Source organism: Vidua chalybeata, chromosome 14, assembly GCF_026979565.1.
Source record: "Vidua chalybeata isolate OUT-0048 chromosome 14, bVidCha1 merged haplotype, whole genome shotgun sequence".
NCBI classification, from domain to species: Eukaryota; Metazoa; Chordata; class Aves; order Passeriformes; family Viduidae; genus Vidua; species Vidua chalybeata.
The window spans coordinates 1,052,390-1,077,766 of record NC_071543.1 but is presented as its reverse complement, the minus strand read 5'-3'; the positions used below and the strand labels follow the sequence as shown (position 1 = coordinate 1,077,766).

Sequence of the window (25,377 nt, the reverse complement as noted above, 5' to 3'; positions counted from 1 at the left end):
AGCTGTGGGCAAAGGACCAACAGCCATGGCCAAGTTAATTGCTGGTTTAAAAGGAAGTTAATGAAGTTAACACCAGGTTAATGGAACTCCCAGACAGTAAAATGAGCATCATCAGAGCTGGCAGCTTCCCAGCTCCTGCTTGCAGCATGCCCAGGACCAGGAGCACACACAGGTTGGGGACAGCACGGCCCCTTGCCAGCCCCAAGGGCTCCTTGGGGGGCCCGTGTGGGGCCAAGGAAATGTGCCTTTGGCTGGGCACTGCAGTGACATGCCAGCCTGGCCCCTGCCCCTCCAACCACAGAGGGCCTGACCCTGCTGGCACTGAGCTCTGCTGCTGACCCTGGCAGCATCAGGGTGTCAAACCTTCCCTTCTTCCCCCCTCCCTCACCAGGGCCTCTCCCCACATCCACAACCTGGAGCTCTTCCGGGGCAACTCCAGCTGCCAGAGGTTCAGCAAAGCAGCCTGTGCAGACCAAGCAGTGCCTGCAGGACAGCCTGGCCCACGCTGATCCCAGCTCCAAAGCCAGGGCAGTGCATGCCACAGGAACAGGTGACAGCTCTTCTGGGGCTCTGAGCAGCCTTTGCACGTTGCCTGAGCACAGAATTCTTTTAAAGAAAATAGCATGCTCCACAAGTCAGCCAGGCAGCCCTGAGCAGGTCAGGGCTGCCCCTTTACAAGTGGGAAAATGGGCACAAGAGGAAAGCACCAGGAGCTGGACTGGCAGTGTGCCCTGCTGGGATCGGCCATGCCACAGGCACAGGGCCTTAGCAGGACCTCCGTGGGGACAGGAGCCTTCTGGCACAGGGAAGGTGCAGGTGCAGGGTGCTCTGGCAGCGTGGCTGTGCCAGCACCCCAGCCCTGAGCACAGCCCTGCAAGAGAGCCCCCCCAACAGAGGAGTCCCAGTGCATCCCCTGCCACTCAAGCTGAGGCATCACACCACAGCCTGTCACCTCCACCTGCTCTGAAAGGCTGCAGCACGGCCCTGCCAAACCCCACAGCACCATGGCCACCTCCACCCCGCAGCATGGCTGCAGCACTCTGGGGACACCAGCCGGCACAGGCAGCCACACAGCACCCCAGAGCTCCCCATCCCAAGGGGCGTGGGGGAACCAGGTACTCCTAGGGACGGGCAGAACACGTGGGAAGCACCAGTGAGGGAGAGCTGGAACACTGAGACTAGCAGGCATCAGCCCTGCAGCACTCCAAACACTGGCAATAGGGGATAACTGCCCGGCTCTGGAGTATCGTTTTGCACAAGAGAAAACAAAGCCAGGAGGTTTTCCAGCCTCCAGTGTCTTGTTTTGCCGGCTTTGAGAGATCACTGAGCTTCAGCTCCCCAGGGGACAGGGGGAGGACCCCGGCACCGAAACAAGGAGTGATTATCAGCCCACGGGCTCTGAAGAGCTTTTGTTCCCTGGCTGTGCCAGAGCAGGGATCGGAGGACACCTAGCGAGATGCCTCGATGGTACCCAGAGCCCTGTGCCTTGATGGCCACAGCCCTGCTGGGCTTCCACCCTGCCCCTCCTCCCGCTGTGGTGGGGCCCACAAGAGCTCCAGGGGGGCCGCGGGGCTGGTCCAGCCCTGGGGAGAGGCACAGGGGAGAAGTGACCCCTCACATCCCATTTCCCACTGCTGCCTTGGCAGCGGGAGCCTCCAAGTCTCCTTGACAGGCCACACGTGCTGCCAATGCTGCTCACAGCCGTGTTATTCCTGCAAAAATGGGGACTAAATCCAGGGCTCACCTCAGAGATGCTGGCTGGCATACAGGTGCCCTTAACAGCTCTCCAGGTCCTGCTGACACCAGCACTGCCCATTTCCAGAGGTTCTCATCTCAACTACCAGTCAGATCTAGCTGCTGCAAAAGGGGGGATGCCCAGTGACCATGACTTATTCTTGTGGCTGAACTTCTTGCACTCCAAAATCTCTGAGTGCAAAGATCTGGATGGGCCCAAGCATCCCAAGCAAAGACAGGCTGGATCCAACAGCACAGAGTCCACACACAGGCAGAGAGGCAGCAAACAGCCTGGCCGTAATCCACGCTGGATCAGGCTGGATCTGTCAGACGAGCACAGGGAGAGGTGCTCAGGAGGAGAGCTCATTCAGGAGCTTCTCGGTTTTTGAGGCAGAGCTGAAAGCCCAGGGCCAAAACCAAATCCTGAGCCCATGGGGTACAGTCCTCTCTTCCCCAGGACACAGAGAACACACACAGCCTGCACTCACAGCAGCCCCAGCCCCTCAGGCACTGCTGAGCACACAGAATCACTGAGGTCAGAAAAGATCTGAGATGGGAGTCTAACCTATGGCCTATCTCCACCGTGCCAACCAGAGCATGGCACTGATTGCCGTGTCACCTCCAGGGACCGTGCCTCCACTTCACAGCCCATTCCTATGCCTAATCACCCTTTCCGTGAAGAAATTACTCCTGGTATGCAACCTGAACCTCCCCTGGCACAGTTTGAGATTCTGTCCTGTGCTCCCGTCCCTGTTCCCGGGAGCAGAGCCTGGCCCCAGCGGCTCCACCCTGCTGTCAGGGAGTTGTGGTGAGGGGCCCAGAACTGGACACGGGCGTGGCCTCAGCAGTGCCCAGCACAGGGGGGCAGCCACCGCCCTGGTCCTGCTGGCCACACTACTGCTGTACCGGCCAGGTGGCAGCGGTCCCTCAGCCGGCTGGGCGCGCTGCCGGCGGGCACAGGGCCGGTGCGGCCCCGGGCGCGGCTCCCCCGGCCCGGCCCGGCCCGGCCGCCATGGGCCCCTCCACCCCGGTCACGTGACACCGCCCCACGTGACCCGCGGCAGGGGGGCGGGCCTACGCGCGCGTCGCCGCCCGGGATTGGCGGCAGGGGTGGGCGGTGCCGCGCGGCGATTGGTTCCACGGTCAGCCCTGCCCGCCGACTCCCCGAGGATTGGGCATGCGGGCTGTCAATCAGCGGCGGTGCCGCGGCGCGGCGGGGCGATGGCGGCGGCGCGGTGGACGCTGCGCTGGGTCGCGGCGGCGGCGGCCGCGGTGGCGGCGGCGCTGGCGCTGGACAACGGCCTGGCGCGGACACCGCCCATGGGCTGGCTGCACTGGGAGCGCTTCCTCTGCGGCACCGACTGCGCCGCCGACCCGCGCCGCTGCGTCAGGTACCGCCGCGGGGCACGGGTACGCGGGGAGCCCGGGGCAGCCCAGGTAGCGGACAGCCGGCCCGGTGCTCCGGCACCCGCTGTGCCTTCCCCGCGCTCCCCCGCGTGCCCCCTGCCCGCCCAGCCCCGCGGCTGTGCCGCGGGGGACGGCAGACATTGTCCGCTTTCTTTCCCGGTCGTGCGCCCTGGCCGTGCCCAGCGAGCAGCTGTTCGTGGAGATGGCTGACAGGATGGCTGCCGAGGGCTGGAGGGACGCCGGCTACGAGTTCATCTGCATCGACGACTGCTGGATGGCCCCGACGCGGGACAAGCGGGGCAGGCTGCAGGCGGACCCGAAACGGTTCCCCGGTGGGATCCGCAAGCTGGCCGACTACGTGAGTGGCACCGCGGCACGCTGGTGAGCCAGCCTGGGAGCGGGGCAGGGCAGGAAAGCCGGGGGGGTATGGCCGCGTCACTGCTGATGAAGGCCCTGCCTGCCACTGCGGGGTTTTGCTTCCCTTGCTGCCCCAAATCCTCCTCCTCCTGCCTTGAGGCTGCCCCATCCCAGGCTCTGTTTGTGTCTGCACACACAGGTCCACTCCAAGGGTCTGAAACTGGGAATCTACAGCGATGTCGGCACCAAGACGTGCGCGGGCTTCCCTGGCAGCTACAACCACTATGACCTGGATGCCCAGACATTTGCTTCCTGGGGTGTGGACCTGCTCAAGTTTGATGGCTGCAACTCTGACTCACTGGAGCAGCTGGCAGAAGGTAGGCATGGGCTCAAGGCAGCTATTCCCATGGGTGGGAACATTCCGCAGGCAGCAGCAATTCTAGGCCCAGCATCAAGCTCCAGGGACTCGCTTTTCCCTGAGCATACTCATTTAGGAGATGTGCTTACAAAAGCAAATCTGAGGCTCCGTTCTCAAGCCCAAGGTGTTGAGTGTTGCTGTGTTCAGTGTTTTTACCTGCTCAGTCCCCTGGAGCTCTCCTTCAAGCCCAGCTCAGAAAAGGAGCTTTCTCAGCCCAGAGCGTGGATCAGGCTGAGCACAGACACATCAGCTGTGTGCTCTGGGGGTGGCTGTGCAGGCTGCTCCCTCAGCTGTTAACTCAGCACAGGCTTTGCCCTTCTGTGGGGCCTCTGCTGGAGAGCCCAGGGCATTTCACACAATCCCTTTGGTGGGGTGCTAGAACAGTTTGTGTCAGCCATGAAAGGAGCAGTTCGGAGGGCTTTTAACAGATAAAAATGAAGGGAATTATGGCATAAAAATCTACTGGGGTTTTCCTTTTAAAGCACACCAATGTAAATACCACCTCAGAAGTTATTTGCACAAAGGCTGGCGAGCCAGCAGCTGAAAGCTCAGCAGCTCCCTGCACTGAGGGGACTTGGCTACAGCCTCTTCTGAAGCACAGGCAAATCCCAGTGCCACAGGAGTAGATTTATGGGAAGAACACTTTAACTTAGAAAGCTTTTTCCTCTTGACTGGGCTCTCTGGCTGCTGGCACAGTCAGCACCACCATGTTTGGCAGCAGGAGTCCTGCACAAAGTCTTGTCTCTGCCTGGCAGGGAGAACCTGCCCAAGTGACAATGCCATCGAAGCCAGATGGTGGGGCATATGCCAAGTGCCACAGACAGGAGCACAGCTCAGCACCCTGAGTGACAGCTGAGCTGAGAGCTCCTGCTGGATCATATGTGTAACCCAGATACAATCCAGTTGTACTGAAGCAGTTCCAGAGGAGAGAGCAGACTTTTCATTCCCTCTCTGCCAATTGGAAGGGACTTAACAGGGCTGTTTGGGGACAAGGACAGGAAAAACTAGAGCTTTTGCATTCCTGCCCAGTCCATCTGGTGCAAGTGCCTCAGGAGAACGTACTCCTACATCACCCAGCAAAGCTGCGCTGCTTGATAGTTACTGACTTGTGTTTCCTGGGTATCTGGGGGAAAATGCCATACAAGAAAGCTTTTAACTTCTTCCCCTGGCTGTATGTACAAAGGGAGCAGCAGTCTTGGAGCGACACACTGCCCAAGCAAAGCTCCTGTCCTCGGGAGGCAGGTGACCAGCTGCAGACTTTAAATTCCCCTGTCCTCCCTGTGGTGTCTCAACCACAAAAATGTGTTCAATCGTATTTTTGCAAGAGTTGAACTGAAACCTGAACCTGTGACATTGGCTTAGTTCTGCTGTGTGACCAGAGAGGTTGTGTAACCTCTGTCTGTGCTCTTCCTTTAGGATACAGGCTCATGTCTCTGGCCCTGAACAAGACTGGAAGGAGCATTGTATACTCCTGTGAGTGGCCTTTCTACTTGAGGCCTGTGCAGCAGGTAAGAAGAACCTTCCTCCCAAGGTTTATCCTGGGGCTCAAGGGGGAAGAAGAGAAAAACATTTAAGATTGCAAAACAGCATCCTGAGAAACTTGCTGCTCTCCATTCTGACAGAGAACAAGGCTGTAAAATGGAGGGAAAAACCTTTTTCTTCCAGAGCTCTGAAGCTCTCCTGAACCATTGCTCTGCTGAAACGCATTCAGTAGGATTCTGCAGCATGAAGGCACAGCCCAGATGGAGCGTGCCAAAAAAACCACAGCATCCATCTGCTTCCTCTCTCCAAGGAGCCAAGCAGCAAACCACTGGCAATGCAGACACACAGCCTAGCTGATAGCTCAGTGTAATTCCTCCTGGACACAGAGTGCTGCAGGCTCAGCCTTACAGGCAGCTCTGGGGACCACGAGAGAGGCTTTGTGACATCCTCCACGTTGTTCAGTGACAGATTTCTGCCAGCCAGAGTCTGTGACTGACACGTTGCCCTCCACCCACAGCTGGAATTAAATGCATTACTCACAAAAGGGCATAAACCCAAGAAATAGAAATAATTACTGGGATATTACAGTTTAATCCCACTGGCCTTGTCACACCTTCAGTAAAACCGGGAAGGAATTTTGTAACACAGCTGGTGATGACAACTGTTCTCTCAAGGGGAGCAATAGTGTTGTCTAGAACATGTCAGAGTGGAGTTACTGGGCACAAAGCATTCAAGGGAACAAACGTGCACTACATCATCCAGATAGCTGGTGATGGAAGGGGTTTCCCTGGTTCTCCACCAAGCTACCTTTGGTCCAGTCTAGCCTTGTTGACACTCCTGCTGTACAGCCAGATGCTCTGTCTAATCACACTCATTGTTCTGGCAGCCCAATTACACAGAGATCAAACAGTACTGCAATCACTGGAGGAACTTCTATGATGTCTATGACTCCTGGAGCAGCATCAAGAGTATCTTAGACTGGACAGCACTTCACCAGGACACCATTGTGAAGATAGCTGGGCCAGGGGGCTGGAATGATCCTGACATGGCAAGTACAGCAACACGCATCCCACTGAAAGCATAAGCAAAAAAGCCTCCCGTCAGCTGCGGGCTGAGAATGAGAAGGGAGAGAGCTGGGGGAGAAACACTGAGGGGAAGGGCTCTGATGGGACCCTAGGATCAGGATCTTGGTGAGAAGGTCCAAGGTAGAAAGGGAAAGAGGACTGCAGCTATGGATAGTACCAAGGAAGCACCATCTTTGTGTCACACAGCCTCCACGAGCAGTACCAGCTCAGAACACAGGTGTGGCACTGGGGGACAATCTCCAAAGTGCTGATGTCCCACCAGAGTGAAAACCTCTGGGTGCCAGCACTGCAAGAATCTGAATCCAAAAGCATCCTTAAACACTGCCTAGCCACTTAAAGAGCTTTCTTCACTTCCACCAGGGACTCATCCTAAACTGCCACGTAGTCACGCCTTGCTTTTCCCAACCGGCTGGTCCTGCTCCTGGCCCTCAGCCTATCTAGCCAGGCTCCAAAGAGGTCCCACCCTGTGATTTCCTGGGACTTGTGGCCCAGTTTGTCCTCAGCAGGCAGCGTTACCAGGCACTTTTTGTTTGCTTGTCATAGCTGGTGATTGGAAACTTTGGGCTGAGCTGGGACCAGTCGGTGACTCAGATGGCCATGTGGGCCATTATGGCCGCTCCCCTGTTCATGTCCAACGACCTGCGGCACATCAGTCCCGAGGCCAAGTGGCTGCTCCAGAACAAAGAGGTGATCGCCATCAACCAGGACCCACTGGGCAAGCAGGGATACCAGCTTTCCAAGGTACAGCAGGATCGGGGGTGGGGGGTTTGCAGAGTGGGGCACAGGAGGACGGAGAGGTGCTCAGGGTTTGGGAACAGGAGCCCAGTGAGCCCATTTGTTCCTGAAGCCTGCTGGAACGGACAGGCATGAAGATCACCACTTCAGTCTCGCACAGCCTAAGCCCTGGGTTTGTGTTCTCCTTGGCAGGACAAGAACTTTCAGCTGTGGGAGCGGCCCCTGTCTGGCCGAGCCTATGCTGTGGCCGTGCTGAACCAGCAGGAGATTGGAGGACCCCAGAAGTTCACCTTCTCCCTCACCTTCCTCGGCAATGGGCTGGCCTGCAACCCGGCCTGCTCCATCCAACAGGTGCTGCCAGCCAGCAGGGACTGGGGCGTGTACAGCTGGATCTCCTCCCTGAGCGTGGAGGTGAACCCCACGGGCACTGTGCTGCTCAAAGTCCTGCCACTATAGGCAGCAAAAAGACAGTCTTCTCCTAAGCCTTAGGCTCTGTCTGAACTTGTGGCAGGAAACTCACCTCCTTCTTCCAAGCAGGTGCCTTTCTTCTCAGGCATTCATTATCTAAACCTTCAGCCTAATGGGACAAATTGCCATCAGTCCATCATCAAGAGGTGACAGAGGAAGGGTGAACAGCAGAGCAGTGCCCCTTTCCCTGGCATCTCACCCAACTCTCCCTCCAAGGGGCTGGAAAAAGGCTCCAGCAGGGTGACAACTCCTGTTTACACCCACTGCCACTACCAAGCAAGGAAAGGCAAGGGATGCACAGGCAGCATCATACAGCTGTCCTTGAGCATTTTAGGGACAGTAGGGAAACGCACCTTGGCCACCTTGCTCTCTTCTCCAGACCAGGCTGCACAGTCCAAGAAAAGCTGCTCCCACCCCGCTAAGGGAAACCCAGCACTTCACTCAGAGCATGGACAGGCACTTCCATCTTCTGACAACTCAGGGACTGACATGAACCATTGCACTTCTTAACAGATTTCTTGACAGCTGCTATCAGGCCTTAGGATTCAAGTTTTTGAGGGTTTCCCCTCACTCCAGGAATCTCTTACCAGTGGCTGTCACTTCCCTTTAGATGACAACTCCCTCTCCACCTTTCATATGGCCACTGAAGTCCTCTTTCTCCATGAATCCTGCCTCCCAGAAACCCCCGAGTGCTCGCTTCCCACTGCTGGCAGCAGCCTTTAGGTTGAATAACGTGGGCTCTCCAAGACAGGAGATGGATAATCACTTAAGCAACCATCATGTGCAAGTATATTCTCTTCTGACTACAATACAATGAGGATTTCTTGGTTTGTTCTTCTGTGATTAAGCACTTTGATTCAAATCCCTTTAAAAGCCTATGCTTTTTCTTACTTGCAGTGTACAAGAGTACTGCATGGTATCTGAAATTAAATCATGGTTTAGAAAAAGGCCAGTTTGTTCCAGTCATGTAAGTTTTTGTGAAATTTGTCATGATTACTAGAACCAGCACTCAGTGAAGCTGATGTAATACAGCCATACAGTCCACCCCACAGGCCAAAGCCACCACTGCCTACACAAACTGAAAAGGCCATCACATCAGCCAATATTTAGTAAGCAAAACACAGATTCCCTTACAACTCAGTAACTGAGTGCTCTCAATCATGATGAAGATGTGAAGAGGCATCTCTCCATTCTCCAGCTCCGTTTCCACTACAAGAAAGTTGCCTGTAAGGGTGAACTCTGCGTTGCATTCCCAGCACCTGCTAACAGCAGACTTCCCACTCACAGAAATGTTCCTCTCTAAGGGGAAGCTGTCCTGGAGGCTGTCCCCACAATCTACCACACTCTGCTTGTTGCCCATTGGGAACTTCACTGCTGTGCTTGGCCTTCTGGAAGAAGAAGGAAAATACTAAGAGGAGCCAACAGCAGTTGGCACAGGGGAAGGCAGCTGAGGCTGAGGCACCATGTGCCAGGAGCAACCACAGGCATGGAGCTGTCCCTCACCTCTCTGAGCTGCCACAGCTAATGGCACCTGCCTAATTACCTAATTAGGCACCTGCCTAATGGTGCAGGTATCAAACCCACTGGCTGCTTCAAGACCTCTCTCTCTGCTCCTCAGGGCAGTACAGCTGTTTGTAAAAAGGGGCCTACAGCTAAGTGCAAGGGCTGTTCAGGGGAGTCCATAAACGAGCCTGCAGCATGTTCGTGCACAGAAGTCACTGGCACCCATTACAAAACACCTCTTGGAAACACACTAAAGAGATCCCAGCTACTGGCAGGGATTTTGCAAAAGCCAGATTAAAAACTGGTCTGTTAAAAGGTTCTGCAAGCAACACCTCCCTGCTGAGTTCATGTACTCACAGCTCCCACCCAAGAGAACACATTAAAAAAAGCAAGGGATCAATCTAATTACTTTAATACGGTCCGTAACGATGAGCAGGATGACGCTCAGAACTGGATCACCTGGCCCTGTAAGAAGCAAGAGACAAGAGTGAGTTTATTCACCACTGAGTATTGCCCCCCTTTCTCAGCCACTCACAGCATGCAAACTCACCTTTCTCTTCTTGTCTCCTCCCAGCTCAAAGTGCTTGCACCTCTTAATTGCCAGCATCCTCTTGGACCTGCAGTTGGGCTCCACACACTCCAGCCTCAGCACAATCTTCTTGGTGGTCTTGGCCTGGGAGGAGGAGCAGGGTGTTTCAATCAACCACACATCTCCAAGCAGACAAACTGTTGCTTTCAGGGAGAGCTTGTTCCCAGCACTCCTGAACATTCAGTTTGTTCCCAAAGTGTAGAGAGAGACTAAAAACACAGGCTCTCTCCACTGAAAACAAGGAAGCTCTTTAAGGATCAGTACGGGAGTGAAGTGGAATTGTTATCTTCACAAAAAGGGTGCTGGCAAAAGCATTCAGTGGGGCAGGGCTGGTTCCTGTAGGGATCAGCCATGCTGGAGAAGTCTGTTCTACTGAACAGAGCAAGAAACTCACACTTTTACAGTGTGGGAGCACAGAGCAGCAGTGCTCAGGAGAAATCCAGAAGAAAACTGGGCAAAAGAACCACCTGGAAGCAACACGACTGGCAAACTTCCTCTGGAAGGAGCAGTGACACAACAGGCTCAGTGCAGACCTGCAGCTACTCAGAAATTGGATGAAACCTGAACAACTGCAGAGGGAAGAATCCAAAGCTGGGAGGCTGCTGTAGCACCTGGACAGGGCTGTAACCACCAGCTAAAAACCTCAGCCAACCAGCCATACAATGCTGACTGGGAAAAAACAGAAATGAGAATTGCAGTGTACAAACAGAGAGTGCCAGCAATGCAGCTGCTTGGTGTACCCTGCTTGCAGAAGCATTTTCTGTGAGGTCTCCCCACTTCCTGGCACAAAGTCAACTTGAAAACCTGCTGCCTCATTTTTTTCTTTCTTCTTGCTGGAAGGCTTCCTGTACACCAAGGCATCCCAGCAGCTCTATGAGCATAACTAAATAATTCACACGGAGTAACAAATCCGCCCACTGGGTTTTGCTTCCCTGCTGTAAATACCACACCAAGGAAGCAGACAGCTCCTTTCCCTTTACCAAGCCCTTCCCCTTGGGCAAGCAGTGAAGGAAGCATTCCTTTCACTGCAAATATCCCTCCTAGAAAGACCCCACTCCCCTGCGGCATCAAAGCTGGGAATCTGCTCTGCAAACACAGCTCAAGTCACCCTGCAAATGAGGAGCATCTCCATGAGACAGGACAGCAAGGAGATGTACTTGATGGGAGCTTGCAAGGGAGACAGAGAAGGACTTTTGACAAGAGCACAGAGTGATAGGGCAATGGGAAACAGCTTCACACTGACAGAGATTTAGATTAAAGAGTAGGAAGAAATTCTTCCCTGCAAGGGTGGGGTGGCCCTTGCACAGGTTTCCCAGAGAAGCTGTGGCTGCCCCATCCCTGGCAGTGTCCAAGGCCAGGCTGGATGGACCTTGGAACAGCCTGGGATAGCGGAAGGTGGCCCTGCCTATGGCAAGGGGTCCCTTCCAACCCAAGCCATTCTGTGATGAGGGGACACCTGTGCTGCCAGCACAGCACTGCCCTAGCACAGCCAGAGCAGAGCCCCGAGGAATCCTCCCTCAGCTGGGCATGTGGGCTGCCAAGGAAGTTCCTGTTCCTGAGGAGCAACACTCACTCACTCACCTTTTTCCGGAAGATAGGCTTTGTCTGGCCCCCATAGCCACTCTGCTTCCGATCGTAACGCCTTTTTCCTGCGGGGAAAACGGCTCTGGTCAGGCAACGCCCGAGGAGGTGCTACAAGCACAACTGGCACTTCCTAAATCCCAGCAGAACCAGTGCCATGGCTCTTGTGCTGTCCCATCCCCACACGCTGCACCCAACAGGCACACAAGGCCTACAAATCAAGGCACTTGATTTACACAGGGTTCTGTGCAGACCAGGGTGCTGCGTGGTAAATCCTCAAAGCCAGCACACAAAGGGCCGAAAATATTTATACAGTCCCGTGCAGGTGATGTTTTCGTAATTACTCCACATCATTACTGCTGGAGCTACCACTGGATTAATTTCCTTTCACCTGGACTTGAAGGCCCAGCACATTTCAAACTCACATCCCACACTCGGTAGGCAGGGCTCTCCCTCGGGCTGGCTTTCACAGCCAGCTACATTTACCCAGAGCACATTCCCTAAGTAGTTAAATATTTCTAAACGACAACCATCCGAAACTGCTTTGGGTTGACACGTCCTTAGCCTTTCTCCCTTTGTTTTCATTTTTGTAGTTCTCTTTATTGTACAGCACCTCCTTTAGGTCAAGCTGTCCTGCCCAGCCATACAAATGCTCCCAATCGACACCACCCGTGCAGGGCACACGACAGCCGGGCCGCACGCAGCTCCCCTGGGCCGAGCCCGCGCTCACCCTGCGCGTAGAGCGAGTCCTTCCCCTTCTTGTACTGCGTGACCTTGTGCGGCTGGTGCTTCCCGCACTTCTTGCAGTAGGTCCGGCGGGTTTTCGGCACGTTCACCTGGAGGAGGAGAGGAGCCGCTAACGGCCGCCGCGCACACGCCACATCTCGCGCCTCAGGCCCCGCTCCCGCCCTTCCCCTTCCCTCGGGCCCTGCGCCGCCATCCGGGGATGCAGAAGCCCCCGCGCCGGCCTGGCCGCCCAGCACGCAGCCATCGCAGCGGAGGGAGCCCAGCCCGGCGCAGCCCCGGGGCGGATGCCGGCGGATGGAGCCCGGCCCAGCCCCAGCACTCACCATTTTGGCGGCGGCGGCCCGGAGAGAAAGCAGCGACCGGAAGCGGAAGTGAATGTGAGCTGCCGACCATAGAGAGGCGAGAGCAGAGGGCACGGGGCACGGCGCCCCCTGGCGGTGGGAGGAGAGCAGGCGGCCGCCGTGGGCGGAGGGTGGGTCTGGGCCGGGGGTGCGAGGGGTGCGGGCCTGTGGGGCCTGTGGGGTCTGCGGGGCCTGTGGGGCTTGCGGGGTCTGCGGGGTCTGCGGGGCCTGCGGGGCCTGTGGGGCCTGTGGGGTCTGTGGGGTCTGTGGGGCCTGTGGGGTCTGCGGGGCCTGTGGGGTCTGTGGGGTCTGCGGGGTCTGTGGGGTCTGCAGGCTGCAGGTGCCGCCCAGGCGTTCGAAAGACAAGTTATGTGTCAACAGAGTTCCTCGTTAAGGTTTAGGGCTTGACATGTTTCAGTGATCCCAGACCTGGGTGGGAGTTAACAAGGCATGGGAAGAAGGGTTTACCACTGATAGGGGGCACAGAGAATGCAGAATTTAGAAGCGCAAGAACAGCTGGCAGAATTCTCAGAACAAGGACGTAACTAGCAAAGCTAACTCAACAACTGTGCTAAATCAGCTCTCAATGGATAAGAGATTCCAGATGACAACACCGACTCACGGACCACCGACCCAAGAAACCCACTGAGCCAAACAAAGAGGAAGACTGAACACGTGGCCTAATTAACATAAGAAGTGGGGGAATCATTTAACACTACAAGATAGAATACTAATGACTGATGTAATCTGTAGCCAATGAAGATTAACGTTTTCATTTGCTAAAACGTAGAAACAGTGAAAAGTTTATATAGTCACTTTGCTGGCTTTGTGAATTTCCCAGCAAAAGCTCTTTCCACGCAGAACTGTAAATAAAAATACCTCGGTTCCGGGTGGGGATCAGCCAGCCCCTTGCACGTGGGGTAAGAAAGAACCGGTTTTGGGACAACACAAGGATGGTCAGCCAACTGAGCCAACACCTGGCACTGCCCACAGCCCGGGGCAGGCTCCGGCCACGGCCGCTGGCCTGGTGACCCCACGGCAATGGCCCGGCTGACTGCAGGAGGAAACACAAGTGCTGCCTTTGAGTCAGAAAACTAAAAAAGGGGAACCGAAAGGGTGGGGTTGGCCGGCCCCGTCCTTCCTCCCTGCGCACCCTGCCGTCTCTCCTCGTCCCTGCTGCCACAGGCACCCCAACCCGCCGGGGCGGGCGCGGCGGAGCCCCGGCTGGCCGGAGCGGCGGCGGGAGGGCTCGGTGAGTGCGGAGCCCCGGGAGCCACGGCACGGGGCAGCGCTGCCCCTGGGCTCCTGGGCACCGGCGGGGCCCTGCTGCTGAGGCCGTGGGACAGCCGGGGTAGCGGGAGGCTGCATGTGGCCTGTGCTGGCGGCCTCACGCCTCTCTGCCGGGGGGCAGGAAAGCCAGGCTGGGCACAGGACTCGTGCTGCGGGGAGGGCTCTGCCTTGTCCTGCAGCCTGACCAGCTCCAAGCAGGTGGCATCTGAGCCCGCTTCTCCCGGCCGTGGGGCCGTGGGGTGCAGCGGGGCACGGAGGTGCAGGGGGTGCCAGGGGGCGCAGGCTGCGCTGGAGCTGGGAATCGCAGTGGTGCGAGGGCGCCAGGGCTCCCAGGGCTGGCCAAGAGCAGGGGCTGGGGTTCTGCCAGTGTCTCTGGCCATTCCTCCCCCTGTGCTTTTTGCAGTGGGCACTGCTGGCGTGCAGCTCTGGGTTTGCTCCTCTCCCATGCAGGAGGTTTTCCCCTGTGTCCCTCCCACCCATCATTTTTGACACCCTCGGGGCTCAACCTGAAACATGAGGGCTGTGAAGTTTGCCACTCTGTCGCCCTTCCCTCGTGTCCCAGGCATGCCAGGTCCCTGCCAGCCCCACATCAAAGCTTGCCTGCGGAAGCGGGATGGCCCCGGGAGCAGGGTGGGACACGGTGTCCAGCGGCATGAGGCCAGCAGCGTGTGCCAGGCCCGGTGGCTGTCTCAGAGCACGCTGGGCCGAGGTGTGAGCACGGCAGGAAGTCACACTGGCTGCAGGGGGGACACAGGACATGCTTCCACACAGCCACTCGTCGCTGCCGTCACGGCACAGCAGCGGTGGCTCTGGGGGTGAGCCCTGTGGGGTGCCCACCATGCCGAGGACAGAGCGGGTCTGGTGGCAGTGCTGGGGAGAGGGACGCTGTGCCATGATGGGGCACAACAGCCCTCTGAGACACTCGCTGTCCTTTCCCCTCTGGCAGTTCCATCCAGAGGACGCAGTGAGGACGTGTCCCACCTGCCTGGCACTGCTGGCCATGACCCCGCTGCTGTGACTCCAGGTAAAGCTCCAGGGACTTGGCACTGCAGTTGGGATGGGCTGGAGCCCAGGGCCCCTCTGCTCAGCCCTGTGTCTGTGCCAGGGAGGGCAGTGGGAGCCCCCCCTGCTCTTGGGACACAGGATCAGCAGTCACGCTTGATAAGTAGGGAAAACGAGGCACAGGGCTACAGGGTGGTTCTGGGGTCACTCTGGGCTCATCCACAACCCTGACAGCAGTCTGGGGGTCGGGGGCCACACCAGCCACCTGCAGGGACCCCAGATCCCTCCTCCTGAGGCCTCAATCCGCACACTGCTGTTTTTTTCCAAAAGACTCTGATGGCTTATTTATTAAGTTGGGGGTTTTTTTGACCACCCAAACAAGCTGGAAAGGTCTGAGCCATAAGAGCCACAAGGAGGGAAGAGAGAAGCCTGGGAGAAGGAATCCCCAGGCTTGTCCCCAGCCTCTCTGGGGACCGTGGGGCAGGGTCAGTACTACAGCAGCAGGGGCTGTGCTGGGAGGCTCTGGGCATTGGGAGGACACCTCTGCTTCTTGTCCCCATGCTGGGGCTTGCCTGGAGAGAGGCACAGTGTGTGGGACTGGGTCCTGGCAGCTTTGTTCCCCACCCTGTTGAGAGTGAGCCAATGCCCATCTCCTGTGTGTGGAGAGTGGATGGAATACTCGGCTGGGGAATGGGGGGCTGAACCCCTGTTTCTGGCCCACCTCTGAACTTCCCCCAAGGTTAAGAACCTGAACCTCCCCCAAGGAGATGGGCTGTGGGGAGCAGGGGAGAAAAACAGCTTCTCCCAGGTTGCTTTCCAAAGCTGTGCTTATAGGAGGAAAAAAGGGAACAAGGTGAGGGTGAAGGGGAAGCAGGGACTGTAGGTGGTCAGGCAGGAGACACAGAGCTCCAGGGGATCACAGCACAGCAGGGGCTCCACACAGCTCACTCATCAGCTCCCCAGACTGCAGTCAGGTGCTGGTCACAGCCCACAGCTCCAGCCACGTGGCTCTGGGGGTGCTGGGCCCACCTGGGGGTCACAGTTCCTGGGTACAGCATGGAGGGATGGGATGAGATGCACGGGCTGCTCCAAGAGATGGGTTAGGGCGATTTCCAGCTGCTAAAGGCCGGGCAGTTGTGGGATGCAGGGCTCTCATGAGCCCTTTCTTGCACTGCCCTTCCCCAGAGAGGCTCAGGGGAGATTTCCTGGTGGCTGGGGGAGGATTTAACCCCTCTGCCTGCTGGCTGGAGGCAGCCCTTCAAGCCTGACCACTGACAAGTGCTGCTCAGAGGGGAGGAAGGGGAGCTGAGCTCCATCCTGCACTCCTGCAGGCTCCATGGGCACACAGGGGAAGGATGATTTTGGGGCTACCCTGTGCTCTTGGCAGCCCTGTGGCTTTTCAGTGCCAGGACCTACCCGCAGCTTTTTAGGGATTGGTTTCCCGTGACCAACCCTTGCACGCTGCCAAGTCAGCACGTCCCCAGCACGAAGAGGCTGCGGTGGGGCAGGAGGAAACAGCCCACACAGGCTCACATGCACAGAGCTGGAGGGGAGGAGCGCCTGCAGGGTGTCACAGCTGCGCTCCTCCCCGGGGCTCCAAGCTTCTTCCCCCGTTTCTCTCTCTCTCCAGCTCTCTGTCCATCTTGCATATCCTGGGGGCCTCTTCAGCAGGAGCAGGAGCCATCCGGGTGGTGGCTTGGTCTGCAGGCTGGTGTGGGAGAGGGGCCGGGAGAGGTCACGTCACAAACAACCCACACGGACCTGGCCCCACTCCTGTGTGGCTGTTTCCCCCCGCTGTGGGGGTCCCAGCCCCCCCTGCCTGCCCCTGGGGCAAGGGGCAGAGTGCACCTGAGTGAGGCCCAGCAGGTTCTGGGCTGAGCAAACGCCGTGCCAGCATTGTCTTGCCCACAGCAAGCCAGTGAGCGCAGCACAGGGGAGCCCAGGGGGTTGACATGGCCAGCGTCATCCTGGAGAGCATCTTCTTGAAGCGCTCGCAGCAGAAGAAGAAAACATCTCCCCTCAACTTCAAGAAGCGCCTGTTCCTGCTGACGGAGAGCAAGCTGTCCTACTATGAGTATGACTTTGAGCGGGGGGTGAGTCTGCAGCCACAGGGGCTGCGCCATGCCAGCGTCCGGGGGTCACCAGCTGTCCCTTGCCAGCACGTAGCCCAAGGGGTGCTCGGACAGGGAGAGGGGGCGGTTTGAGTCTCTCCAGGTCTCCGCTTGGTGACCATTTGAACCAAGACTGTCTCTTGCAGCGCCGGGGCAGTAAGAAGGGCTCCGTGGACATTGAGAAGATCACCTGCGTGGAGACAGTGGCACCTGAAAACAACCCTCCCCCTGAGCGACAGGTCCCGGTGAGGAGGGTCCCGGGGTCCCTGCATCTGTCCCCCTGTCCCCTCACTGGGGAAGTAGGAAGAGTCTCTGGGGTGGTGGCAATGGGGGACAGCCCTGCTTGGCATGAGGGGCTCTGTCCACACCACAGCAGAAGTCCAGCTTGATGCAGAGCAGGGGGATGCCAAAAGCTGTGGACCTGCTCCAGAGGAGATGCCAGCAGCTGAGCACCAGGATGCCAGCATCCATCTCTGCCTCTCTCTTCCAGAGGAAAGGGGAGGATTACAACAACATGGAGCAGATTTCAATCATCGAACGGTTCCCCTACCCCTTCCAGGTGAGTTTCCACTGCACCCTCTCTGCTGGTCCACTCTGCCTGGTGGCAGGTCCTGAGGGGAGGACCCCACAGGGGCCTGGGGTCAAACATGGCATCGCTGCCTCGGTGCCAGGTGTCACTCAGCTGCTTGGAGACACTCTGCTGCTGTCCACACTGCATGGGACAGCCAGGTGAGCCTCCTTGAGCCCCGAGCCAGCTCTGTTTAAGACGGAAACCTGCTTCTGAGCTCTGTCCTGCCCCTTTCAGTCCCCTGGCTGATGCTGGAGGGATGCTGGCTGCACACTCAGCCCCCAGCCCAGCTGCCTGCCCTGCTGGCACCCAGTGCACCCCCAGCACACCGAAAGTCAGAGAAGGAAGTGGAAAATCTCGGGGGAGGGGGCTTATTTTTAACCTCTTTGTCACGGTTCCGCGAGCACCGTGCGGGGCCAGCAGATGCCGGCGGGGCTGGCTCGGGGTGGCCAACAAGGCTCGGCTCCCGCCGTGCCTGCCGTGAGAGCCCTGCCCGCGGCACTGAGGCGCGTGGTCCTGCAGGTGGTCTATGACGAGGGGCCCCTCTACATCTTCTCCCCGACAGAGGAGCTGCGCAAGCGCTGGATCCATCAGCTGAAGAGCGGTGAGTGTGGGGGCTCTGCAGCTCCCTTGGGAAGCCAGCGCGGGCACAGCTGTGCCTGTGCCCAACCCACAGTGCCAGGCTCCCAGGGGCTCGCTGGCTCGTGGTTACCTGTCCCATGCCTGAAGGAAGAGCGAGCTTCTCCTGCCCGGAGCAAGCAGATATTGTCATCCTCTGCAGCACCACAGCTACCTTGGCTGGGGCTCCTTGCCTTCTCACAAACCTGCTCCGAAGCAGCTCAAGCAAGCTCAGAAATCATTGAGGGCAAGAGGAAATAGCAGATGTGGCCATCCCGCTGTGCTGCCTTGGCATGTGAGGGTTAGGTGCCCAGCGCTTTAGGAAACATGGACCACAAGCCTGCTGGGAGCCACAGAGCATCTTCCCCAAACCACCCCGAGCCTTGCTCAGTAACGCTGAGCTAGTGCTCGGCTGGGTGGGTGCTCCCTCCTGGAGCTGGGAGTGTGTTGCAGCAGCGCTGTGCCAAGGGTCTCTGACCACCCAAAATCTGCTGTATGTGCCTCCCGGTGCATGTGTGTGTGTCTTTCTGTGGCTTTGTGCTGGCAGAGTGGGATTAGCTGCTTGAGTTGACACGGGGAAGTTGGCTCGGGCGAGGCGGAAGAGGGGCAGGCTGATAACGGGGAAGTCGGTTATCTCACAAGAGCCCCAGCAGAGCAGCCAGTCCTCTCCCACTTCCCTGCTGAGGGAGGAGGGCTGCTCTGGCAGCTCAAGGCAGTGTAGAATCCATAGGGAAAGGAGAGAAAATGCTGCCTTTTTGCTCTTACTCCACCAGGGAATGGGCTCTCTGCACCCCGTGCAGCTGCTGTGGGCCAGCCCCGGGCTGTCAGCAATGTTTAGGCACATCCAGTTGTCCCTCTAGCTTGGGGAGAAGTATGAGCAAGCTGGTCAGCCTGCCTGGCAAGGGAATATTCTCCCTGCAAGGGAAGTCTCTGAGCGGGCACGGGCTGGTGGCAGCGCCCTCCTCTTCCCATGGAAAAGCCAGGCACAGCACTGGTCTCCCACCCCACTTCTGGGGAAAAAAGGGCTCAAAAGAGCCGTGAACCATCGGCCAGAGCAGCCTGGGGGTTATTGGATATTTTGGCTGGTGGGAGGGCCAGGTCCTTCTGTGACTGGCTCCAAGCATGCTCATGCCCCTTTGCAGAGCTGCTCAAAAAGCTTAAATCAGATCTGAGAGCCAAGCCTGGCCCTTCCCTGTGGCACAGGGACTGCATAGCCACAGCACTGAAACAAGAGTGGTAAGCTGAGGGAAACCTGAACATCAGGGCTCAGGGGACAGCAGCACAGCTGAGAGGAAATGATTTAACGCAGCTGACCACTTGCACTCAGGGAGCAGAGAGCTCTTGCAGCAGGCTGGGGACACAGCCCTGGCTCACGTCTTCCCTCCTCTGCCACAGTGATTCGGTACAACAGCGACCTGGTCCAGAAGTACCACCCCTGCTTCTGGATCGACGGCCAGTACCTGTGCTGCTCCCAGACAGCCAAGAACGCCATGGGCTGCCGGATTCTGGAGAGCAGGAATGGCAGTAAGACACCAGGCACCCTCCCAGTGCTTTGTCCCCCTGCCCTGGGGACCAGCGCAGCAGAAAGCCAGGGATCTTTTCTCACCTTAGCCCCTCCTCTGTTCTGAAGGTTTAAAAGTCGGGCGGTCACATCGCAAGACAAAGAAGCCCCTTCCCCCAACTCCTGAGGAGGACCAGGTAAAGGCCAACGTCAGGGCTTGCTCCAAAGTGTTGGAGAAAAGATGGACCTGGAAAAAGGCAACATGTTCAATGGCTGCTCAGAGATGTACAGGCCAGGACTCTGCTCTGGGGAGGGAGGTCAAGATGGTGACCTATGGGAGAAGGAGCTTGAAGCAGGGGATGGAGCCCAAAGGCCTATAGGAAAGTCAAATGATCTCAACCCTAAGGTTTCCCAGGGCATCTGAGAGATTAAAGCCCTGATATAGGCTGGAGGAGTCACAGGTTAAGCCAAAAGTTAAAGAGAAAACACTTACCTTTTTGTGGAGATGAGGAAAAATAAAAAAATCCAGGGAGAGGAAATAGGTGTTCTGGTAGAGATACACGTGGGAGCTGAGACAAACACTGCCCTGACCTTGCCTCAGACCACTGCCCTCCCAGGCCTTGGAAGGGTCTCGTGGTGTGTGTGTGCAAGCCTGACCGTGTTCCACGCCCTCCCTCTCCCTGTGGGAAGATGGTGATGAAGGCTCTGCCTCCCAAGCCAGCCCCCAGCACAGCGGGGGAGATGAAGAAGGTGGTAGCCCTCTACAACTACGAGCCGATGAACGCGCAGGACCTGCAGCTGCAGAAGGGCGAGGAGTACTTCATCCTGGAGGAGAGCCACCTGCCCTGGTGGAAAGCCCTTGACAAGAACGGGTGAGAGCTCCCACTGCCCAGGGCCATGGCTTTGCAGCGCTGCCCTGCCCTGGTGCTCAGGCACTGGTGGGCAAACACGCCCCTTTGGCACCCCACGGGTGAGGACAGGCTGCCTGCCCACCTGTGGGCTGCCCTGGGGAGGAGGAGCAGGAGGCTGAAGCCAGCTGTGGTGTCAGCCCTCCCCAGATGGGTTTGCACCAAAGTTTTTGAGCCCATTTCTACTCAGCCTCCTGAGACAGGAATATCCTTTCCTCTTGGCCTGCTCCATTGGAGTGTGACCAGCCCCTTTTCTTCTGCAGGAGGGAAGGATACATCCCCAGCAACTACGTCACTGAAACCAGAAATTCCCTGGAGATCTTTGAGTAAGAGAGGGCACAGGCACCTGGCGAGTTGCACTTGGTTGGAGACATTTTCCATTTGGTTGTTACCCTACACAGCCCAAGAGCCCAGCCTGGCTGGGTCATTCTGCCTCTTCCACATCCTCTGGCATCCTCCAGCCCCTGGCAGCCATCCCTGCCTGCTCTCTGCACGCCTGTCCTGGCTGGGCTGGGGACAGAGGTGGCTGTGGAGATCTCCCTGGCTGAGTCCTGTGTCCCTGTTCCAGGTGGTACTCAAAGAATATCACTCGGAGCCAAGCGGAGCAACTGCTGAAACAGGAGGTAAGTGTTGCCTCCCGAGGCTGGGTCTGTTCTACACACCAGCCCTCCATGGGCTGTTCTCACATTGTGTCCAGCATGGGACCAACCCTGGCTTTTCTGGGAGAGGAGTGTTGCCCCAACAACCCCAGGAACCTTCCCCATCCCAGTGTGAGCTCCTCCAGGCAGCCACTTCAGGAGGTGGCCTCCCGTGCAGGGACTGGAAGTAGGATTCCTCTGACTCACTACATCCTTTCCAGCCATGCTGCGATCTTCACTCACTTCAAGTTTTGCCTGTTACAGTCACACACGGTCCCCACAAACACCCAGTGCCCTTTCCCCTTTCTGTTTTAGGGTAAGGAAGGGGGCTTCATTGTCCGAGATTCCACCAGCAAGACAGGGAAATACACTGTCTCCGTCTATGCCAAGTCCTCTGTGTAAGTGGCTCCAAGAACAGTTTGTTCCTCCCTCAGAGGGCCCCTCCGGGCACCTCTCACCCTCTGCCTCTCCTCCCCACGGCACTGACCTCATGTTCTCCCTCTTCAGGGACCCCCAAGGCACGATCCGCCACTATGTCGTCTGCTGCACCCCCCAGAATCAGTATTACCTGGCAGAAAAACACCTGTTCAACAGCATCCCAGAGCTCATCACCTACCACCAGCACAACTCTGCAGGTCAGGGGTCTGGAGACAGAGTGAAGCCAGCAGTGTTTGCACTGGCACCACAGCATCCCCACCTTCCTGCACCAAAGGCAGGAGTTGTGTTCCCTGCTGGAACGTGGCAATCTCTGCTGCTGTGTTTCAGGGCTCATATCCAGACTGAAGTACCCAGTGTCTCAGCACAAGAAAAGTGCTCCTTCCACAGCTGGCCTTGGCTATGGTATGCCATCCTGGACTAACTTGTAGTTGGTTAGAGGGTTTGTGTCACACAAAGTAACTCACGCACTCACACTAAGATTAAAAGAGCGAAAGGAAGTTACTTTTATTTCTGACTTTGTAATATATAGAATTTTAAAAGTGACAGTGGATTGGAGGATTAAATTGCTACTTCTCCAACCACACTGGTTAACTCAACAGTCTAACAGTTTTCTCCTGCCACAAAGAAGAATGTAAAATCATTATTTACATGAACAGTGCATGAGAACTCTAGTAGAAATATGTAAACATTAGAAGGCATAGAAAACTTCTAAAAGAACTTTAAAACTTCTGAAAGAACAGGGTGACAGGTTTGTTTCTGCTAGCAGCAACTTTCCCAGGCTGGGATCTTGGCTGTCCCACAGCTCATAGCCTTCCCAGGAACCACTTCCCAACTACCCTCTGGTGACAGTATTGACCAAAAAACTCCACAAGTTACCTTGCTCCCATCCCCTGGAGTTACAGGTCTCAGATTTTGTGGATGATTTTTCAGGCAGCAAATGCTTGTGAGCTTTTCTTGGGCTTGCTAGATTGGATGACTGGGAGCACCATGCAGGGAGGTCACCCGTACCCACATTACACTCACACTCTTGTCCTAGGATCGTGGGAGATCGACCCCAAGGATCTGACCTTCCTGAAGGAACTCGGGACGGGGCAGTTTGGCGTGGTGAAGTACGGGAAATGGAGGGGCCAGTACAACGTTGCCATCAAGATGATCAGGGAGGGCTCCATGTCAGAGGATGAGTTTATTGACGAAGCCAAAGTCATGATGTAAGTGGTGAGCACCGTGCAGGGTAGTGCTGGATGCTCCTTGCCAGAATGGCTGCTCTCCTGGGAGGTATGGAGGGACAGTCTTAGGCAGTCCCATACTCTGCAAAATGCATCCAAGATCCCACTGATTTTGTGCTGATTCCTTTGTGAGGTTTTCCACTGTCAGCTGGGCCAGAAGCACCTTCCCTTCCCTTCCCTTCCCTTCCCTTCCCTTCCCTTCCCTTCCCTTCCCTTCCCTTCCCTTCCCTTCCCAAACTCTCCTTATTCACAGGTATTTCCTTTGCTCCCTGGCTTTCTGGATGCTCAGAACTGCATTTGTCCCCAACACAGGAACCTGTCTCACGAGAAGCTGGTGCAGCTCTACGGGGTCTGCACTAAGCAGCGTCCCATCTTCATCATCACCGAGTACATGGCCAATGGCTGCCTCCTGAACTTCCTGAGGGAAGCACGGCAGCGCTTCCAGCCTGCCGAGCTGCTGGAGATGTGCAAGGATGTCTGTGAAGCTATGGAGTACCTGGAATCCAAGCAGTTCCTGCACAGAGACCTGGTAGGGCTGTGGCTGCTTTGTTCAGGCAAAATCCCGCATAGATAAATAGGATGCTTGGAAGCCCCAGCTGCTCTCTGCTGAGGACTTTCTAGCTTGCCCCAGTCCAGGTGAACTTGCAGGACAAAGTGAGGGGAAGTGTTCGGTGGGTGGGGATGAGATGAAGTTCACCTGCTACAGGGGGATGGGAGAGACAAGAGCAGGTAGAAGTAACTGCCTCCACCTCTCCATTCACAGGCTGCTCGAAACTGTTTGGTGAATGACCAAGGAATTGTGAAAGTGTCAGATTTTGGTCTTTCCAGGTCTGGTAGATGTGTTTGTGTCACTTTCCTGTCTCAGTACCCCATCTCCTCCTTCCATCAATTCTACACATTAGTCTTTGACCCCCTACCCTCCAGGTCTGCTTTCCCATCATCTTCCCATTTCATCTGCCTGGCTCAACCTTCTGCCTCTCCACTTTCCACCATCCCTTTCTTACTTTCCTTGGCCCTTCCCCCGTCTCCCTGTATCTTCTTTCCCTCCCCCAAGTCTCCTGGCTGCAGCTTTCTCTCCACATCCCCTTTTTGCTGTGCTTCCATGCCAGCAAATCTCTTCTGCAATCCTGGCTAACACACACGTACTGCTGAAACCCACGCAGAGCTGCAACCTCTGGTCATCCTGAGCTGCCCATTCCTTTTGGGCTTGGTCAGTTGTGTGGGGGAGGGAAATGTGAAATCCTAGTGAGGCACCCTGATCCATTTTCCTGCTGCAGGTATGTGCTAGATGATGAGTACACAAGCTCCATGGGGTCCAAGTTTCCAGTGCGGTGGTCTCCTCCCGAAGTGCTGCTGTACAGCAAGTTCAGCAGCAAGTCTGACGTCTGGTCCTTTGGTAAGGGCACAGCATTGATGATTTGGAGGTTGGGAACTCCTCTGCAAACCAGGAGCAGGCACGGGTGCTCCAATGCCATGAGCTCTCCCTGTTGTTCCCCACAACAGGCGTCCTGATGTGGGAAGTTTACTCCCTGGGAAAGATGCCTTACGAGAGGTTTAACAACAATGAGACAACTGAGCACGTCATCCAAGGCCTGCGCCTGTACCGGCCGCAGGCGGCCTCGGAGCGGGTCTACGCCATCATGTACAGCTGCTGGCACGAGGTGAGTGGCTTTCACCCCTGGAGACACCTCCGGCCACCCTGGGTGGGGTGACAGAGCTCCTTGGCGTGTGGCTGGGGCAGACACGGGCTCCAGCCAGGCTTCCCTCTTGCCCCACAGAAGCCTGAGGAGCGCCCCACCTTCAGGGTGCTGCTGAGCAGCATCCTGGACATGGCCGACGAGGAGTGCTGACCGCGGGCACTGCCCGCTGACCCTGCCCAGCGCTGCCACTGCCCAGCAGGGCACACCCACGCGCCGGGTGGCACAGTTGTCATGGACGCGGCACCGGTGTGCAGAAGCCTGGGGGACCCCCACAGCTCCATCTCATGCTCAGAGCTTCATCACATCCCTGGAACTCCATCCATCACATGCTCAGAGCTCCATCACCACCCCAGAACTCCATCACATCCCTGGAACTCCATCACATCCCCAGAGCTCCCTCACATCCCTGGAGCTCCCTCACATCCCTGGAACTCCATCACCACCCCAGAACTCCATCACATCCCTGGAACTCTATCACATCCCTGGAACTCCATCACCGTCCCGGAGCTCCATCACCGTCCCGGAGCTCCATCACCCTGCGGAGCCCCATCACTGTCCCGGAGCTCCATCACCGTCCCGGGGCTCCATCACCCCGCGGAGCCCCATCACCGTCCCGGAGCTCCATCACCCCGCGGAGCCCCATCACCGTCCCGGGGCTCCATCACCCCGCGGAGCCCCATCACCGTCCCGGAGCTCCATCACCCCGCGGAGCCCCATCACCGTCCCGGGGCTCCATCACCCCGCGGAGCCCCATCACCGTCCCGGAGCTCCATCACCCCGCGGAGCCCCATCACCGTCCCGGGGCTCCATCACCCGCGGGCGGTCCCGCTCCGCTCCCGGGCAATAAAACGGCTCCGGGGCCTGCCCGGCTGCGGCCGCTCCGCCCCGCCGGCAGGGGGCGCGCGGCGGGCGGGCGCGCACGCGCGGCGC

General features: G+C 57.3%; 3 protein-coding genes across 6 annotated transcripts; 2 read left to right on the top strand and 1 right to left on the bottom strand.

Annotated features, from left to right (window-relative positions):
• The first annotated feature begins 2,951 nt into the window (after positions 1-2,951).
• GLA (galactosidase alpha) lies at positions 2,952-8,652 on the top strand. Its single transcript, XM_053955438.1, has 7 exons — positions 2,952-3,125; positions 3,325-3,499; positions 3,698-3,875; positions 5,333-5,424; positions 6,285-6,446; positions 7,027-7,224; positions 7,411-8,652. The coding sequence occupies exons 1-7, from the start codon at positions 2,956-2,958 to the stop codon at positions 7,672-7,674; spliced, it is 1,239 nt and encodes a 412-aa protein (XP_053811413.1). The 5' UTR covers positions 2,952-2,955; the 3' UTR covers positions 7,675-8,652.
• Positions 5,970-12,577, bottom strand: RPL36A (ribosomal protein L36a). Its single transcript, XM_053955439.1, has 6 exons — positions 12,430-12,577; positions 12,090-12,195; positions 11,360-11,427; positions 9,740-9,862; positions 9,599-9,654; positions 5,970-6,470 (listed from the first exon to the last, which is right to left on the bottom strand). Exons 1-5 carry the CDS (start codon positions 12,430-12,432, stop codon positions 9,634-9,636), a joined length of 321 nt encoding a protein of 106 aa, XP_053811414.1. The 5' UTR covers positions 12,433-12,577; the 3' UTR covers positions 5,970-6,470; positions 9,599-9,633.
• Positions 12,396-25,343, top strand: BTK (Bruton tyrosine kinase). Of its 4 annotated transcripts, none has more exons than XM_053955433.1 (21): positions 12,396-12,483; positions 13,028-13,699; positions 14,684-14,761; positions 16,651-16,832; positions 16,997-17,095; positions 17,341-17,409; positions 17,941-18,022; positions 19,432-19,560; positions 19,667-19,734; positions 20,228-20,409; positions 20,709-20,771; positions 21,014-21,068; positions 21,399-21,481; positions 21,591-21,718; positions 21,849-21,923; positions 22,558-22,729; positions 23,060-23,276; positions 23,511-23,575; positions 24,025-24,143; positions 24,251-24,408; positions 24,526-25,343. In XM_053955433.1, the coding sequence occupies exons 4-21, from the start codon at positions 16,692-16,694 to the stop codon at positions 24,595-24,597; spliced, it is 1,977 nt and encodes a 658-aa protein (XP_053811408.1). In that variant the 5' UTR covers positions 12,396-12,483; positions 13,028-13,699; positions 14,684-14,761; positions 16,651-16,691; the 3' UTR covers positions 24,598-25,343. The 4 variants fall into 4 exon arrangements, with proteins under 4 accessions (XP_053811408.1, XP_053811411.1, XP_053811410.1 ...); XM_053955435.1 differs by lacking the exon at positions 12,396-12,483 and adding an exon at positions 12,517-12,578; XM_053955436.1 differs by lacking the exon at positions 13,028-13,699 and having other exon boundaries at positions 12,441-12,483.
• Positions 25,344-25,377: the final 34 nt, after the last annotated feature.

Excerpts from the sequence above, each read along its gene's own strand:
- GLA (XM_053955438.1), top strand. The coding sequence starts at position 2,956 with ATGGCGGCGGCGCGGTGGACGCTGCGCTGGGTCGCGGCGGCGGCGGCC. Across the intron at positions 3,126-3,324 it reads GACCCGCGCCGCTGCGTCAG|CGAGCAGCTGTTCGTGGAGA; the intron begins GTACCGCCGCGG and ends GGCCGTGCCCAG. Across the intron at positions 6,447-7,026 it reads GCTGGAATGATCCTGACATG|CTGGTGATTGGAAACTTTGG; the intron begins GCAAGTACAGCA and ends TGCTTGTCATAG.
- RPL36A (XM_053955439.1), bottom strand. Across the intron at positions 9,863-11,359 it reads AGCCTATCTTCCGGAAAAAG|GCCAAGACCACCAAGAAGAT; the intron begins GTGAGTGAGTGA and ends TCCTCCTCCCAG. Across the intron at positions 9,655-9,739 it reads GAGGAGACAAGAAGAGAAAG|GGCCAGGTGATCCAGTTCTG; the intron begins GTGAGTTTGCAT and ends TGCTTCTTACAG.
- BTK (XM_053955433.1), top strand. The coding sequence starts at position 16,692 with ATGGCCAGCGTCATCCTGGAGAGCATCTTCTTGAAGCGCTCGCAGCAG. Across the intron at positions 19,561-19,666 it reads TCTGGAGAGCAGGAATGGCA|GTTTAAAAGTCGGGCGGTCA; the intron begins GTAAGACACCAG and ends TCTGTTCTGAAG. Across the intron at positions 20,410-20,708 it reads AAAGCCCTTGACAAGAACGG|GAGGGAAGGATACATCCCCA; the intron begins GTGAGAGCTCCC and ends TTTCTTCTGCAG.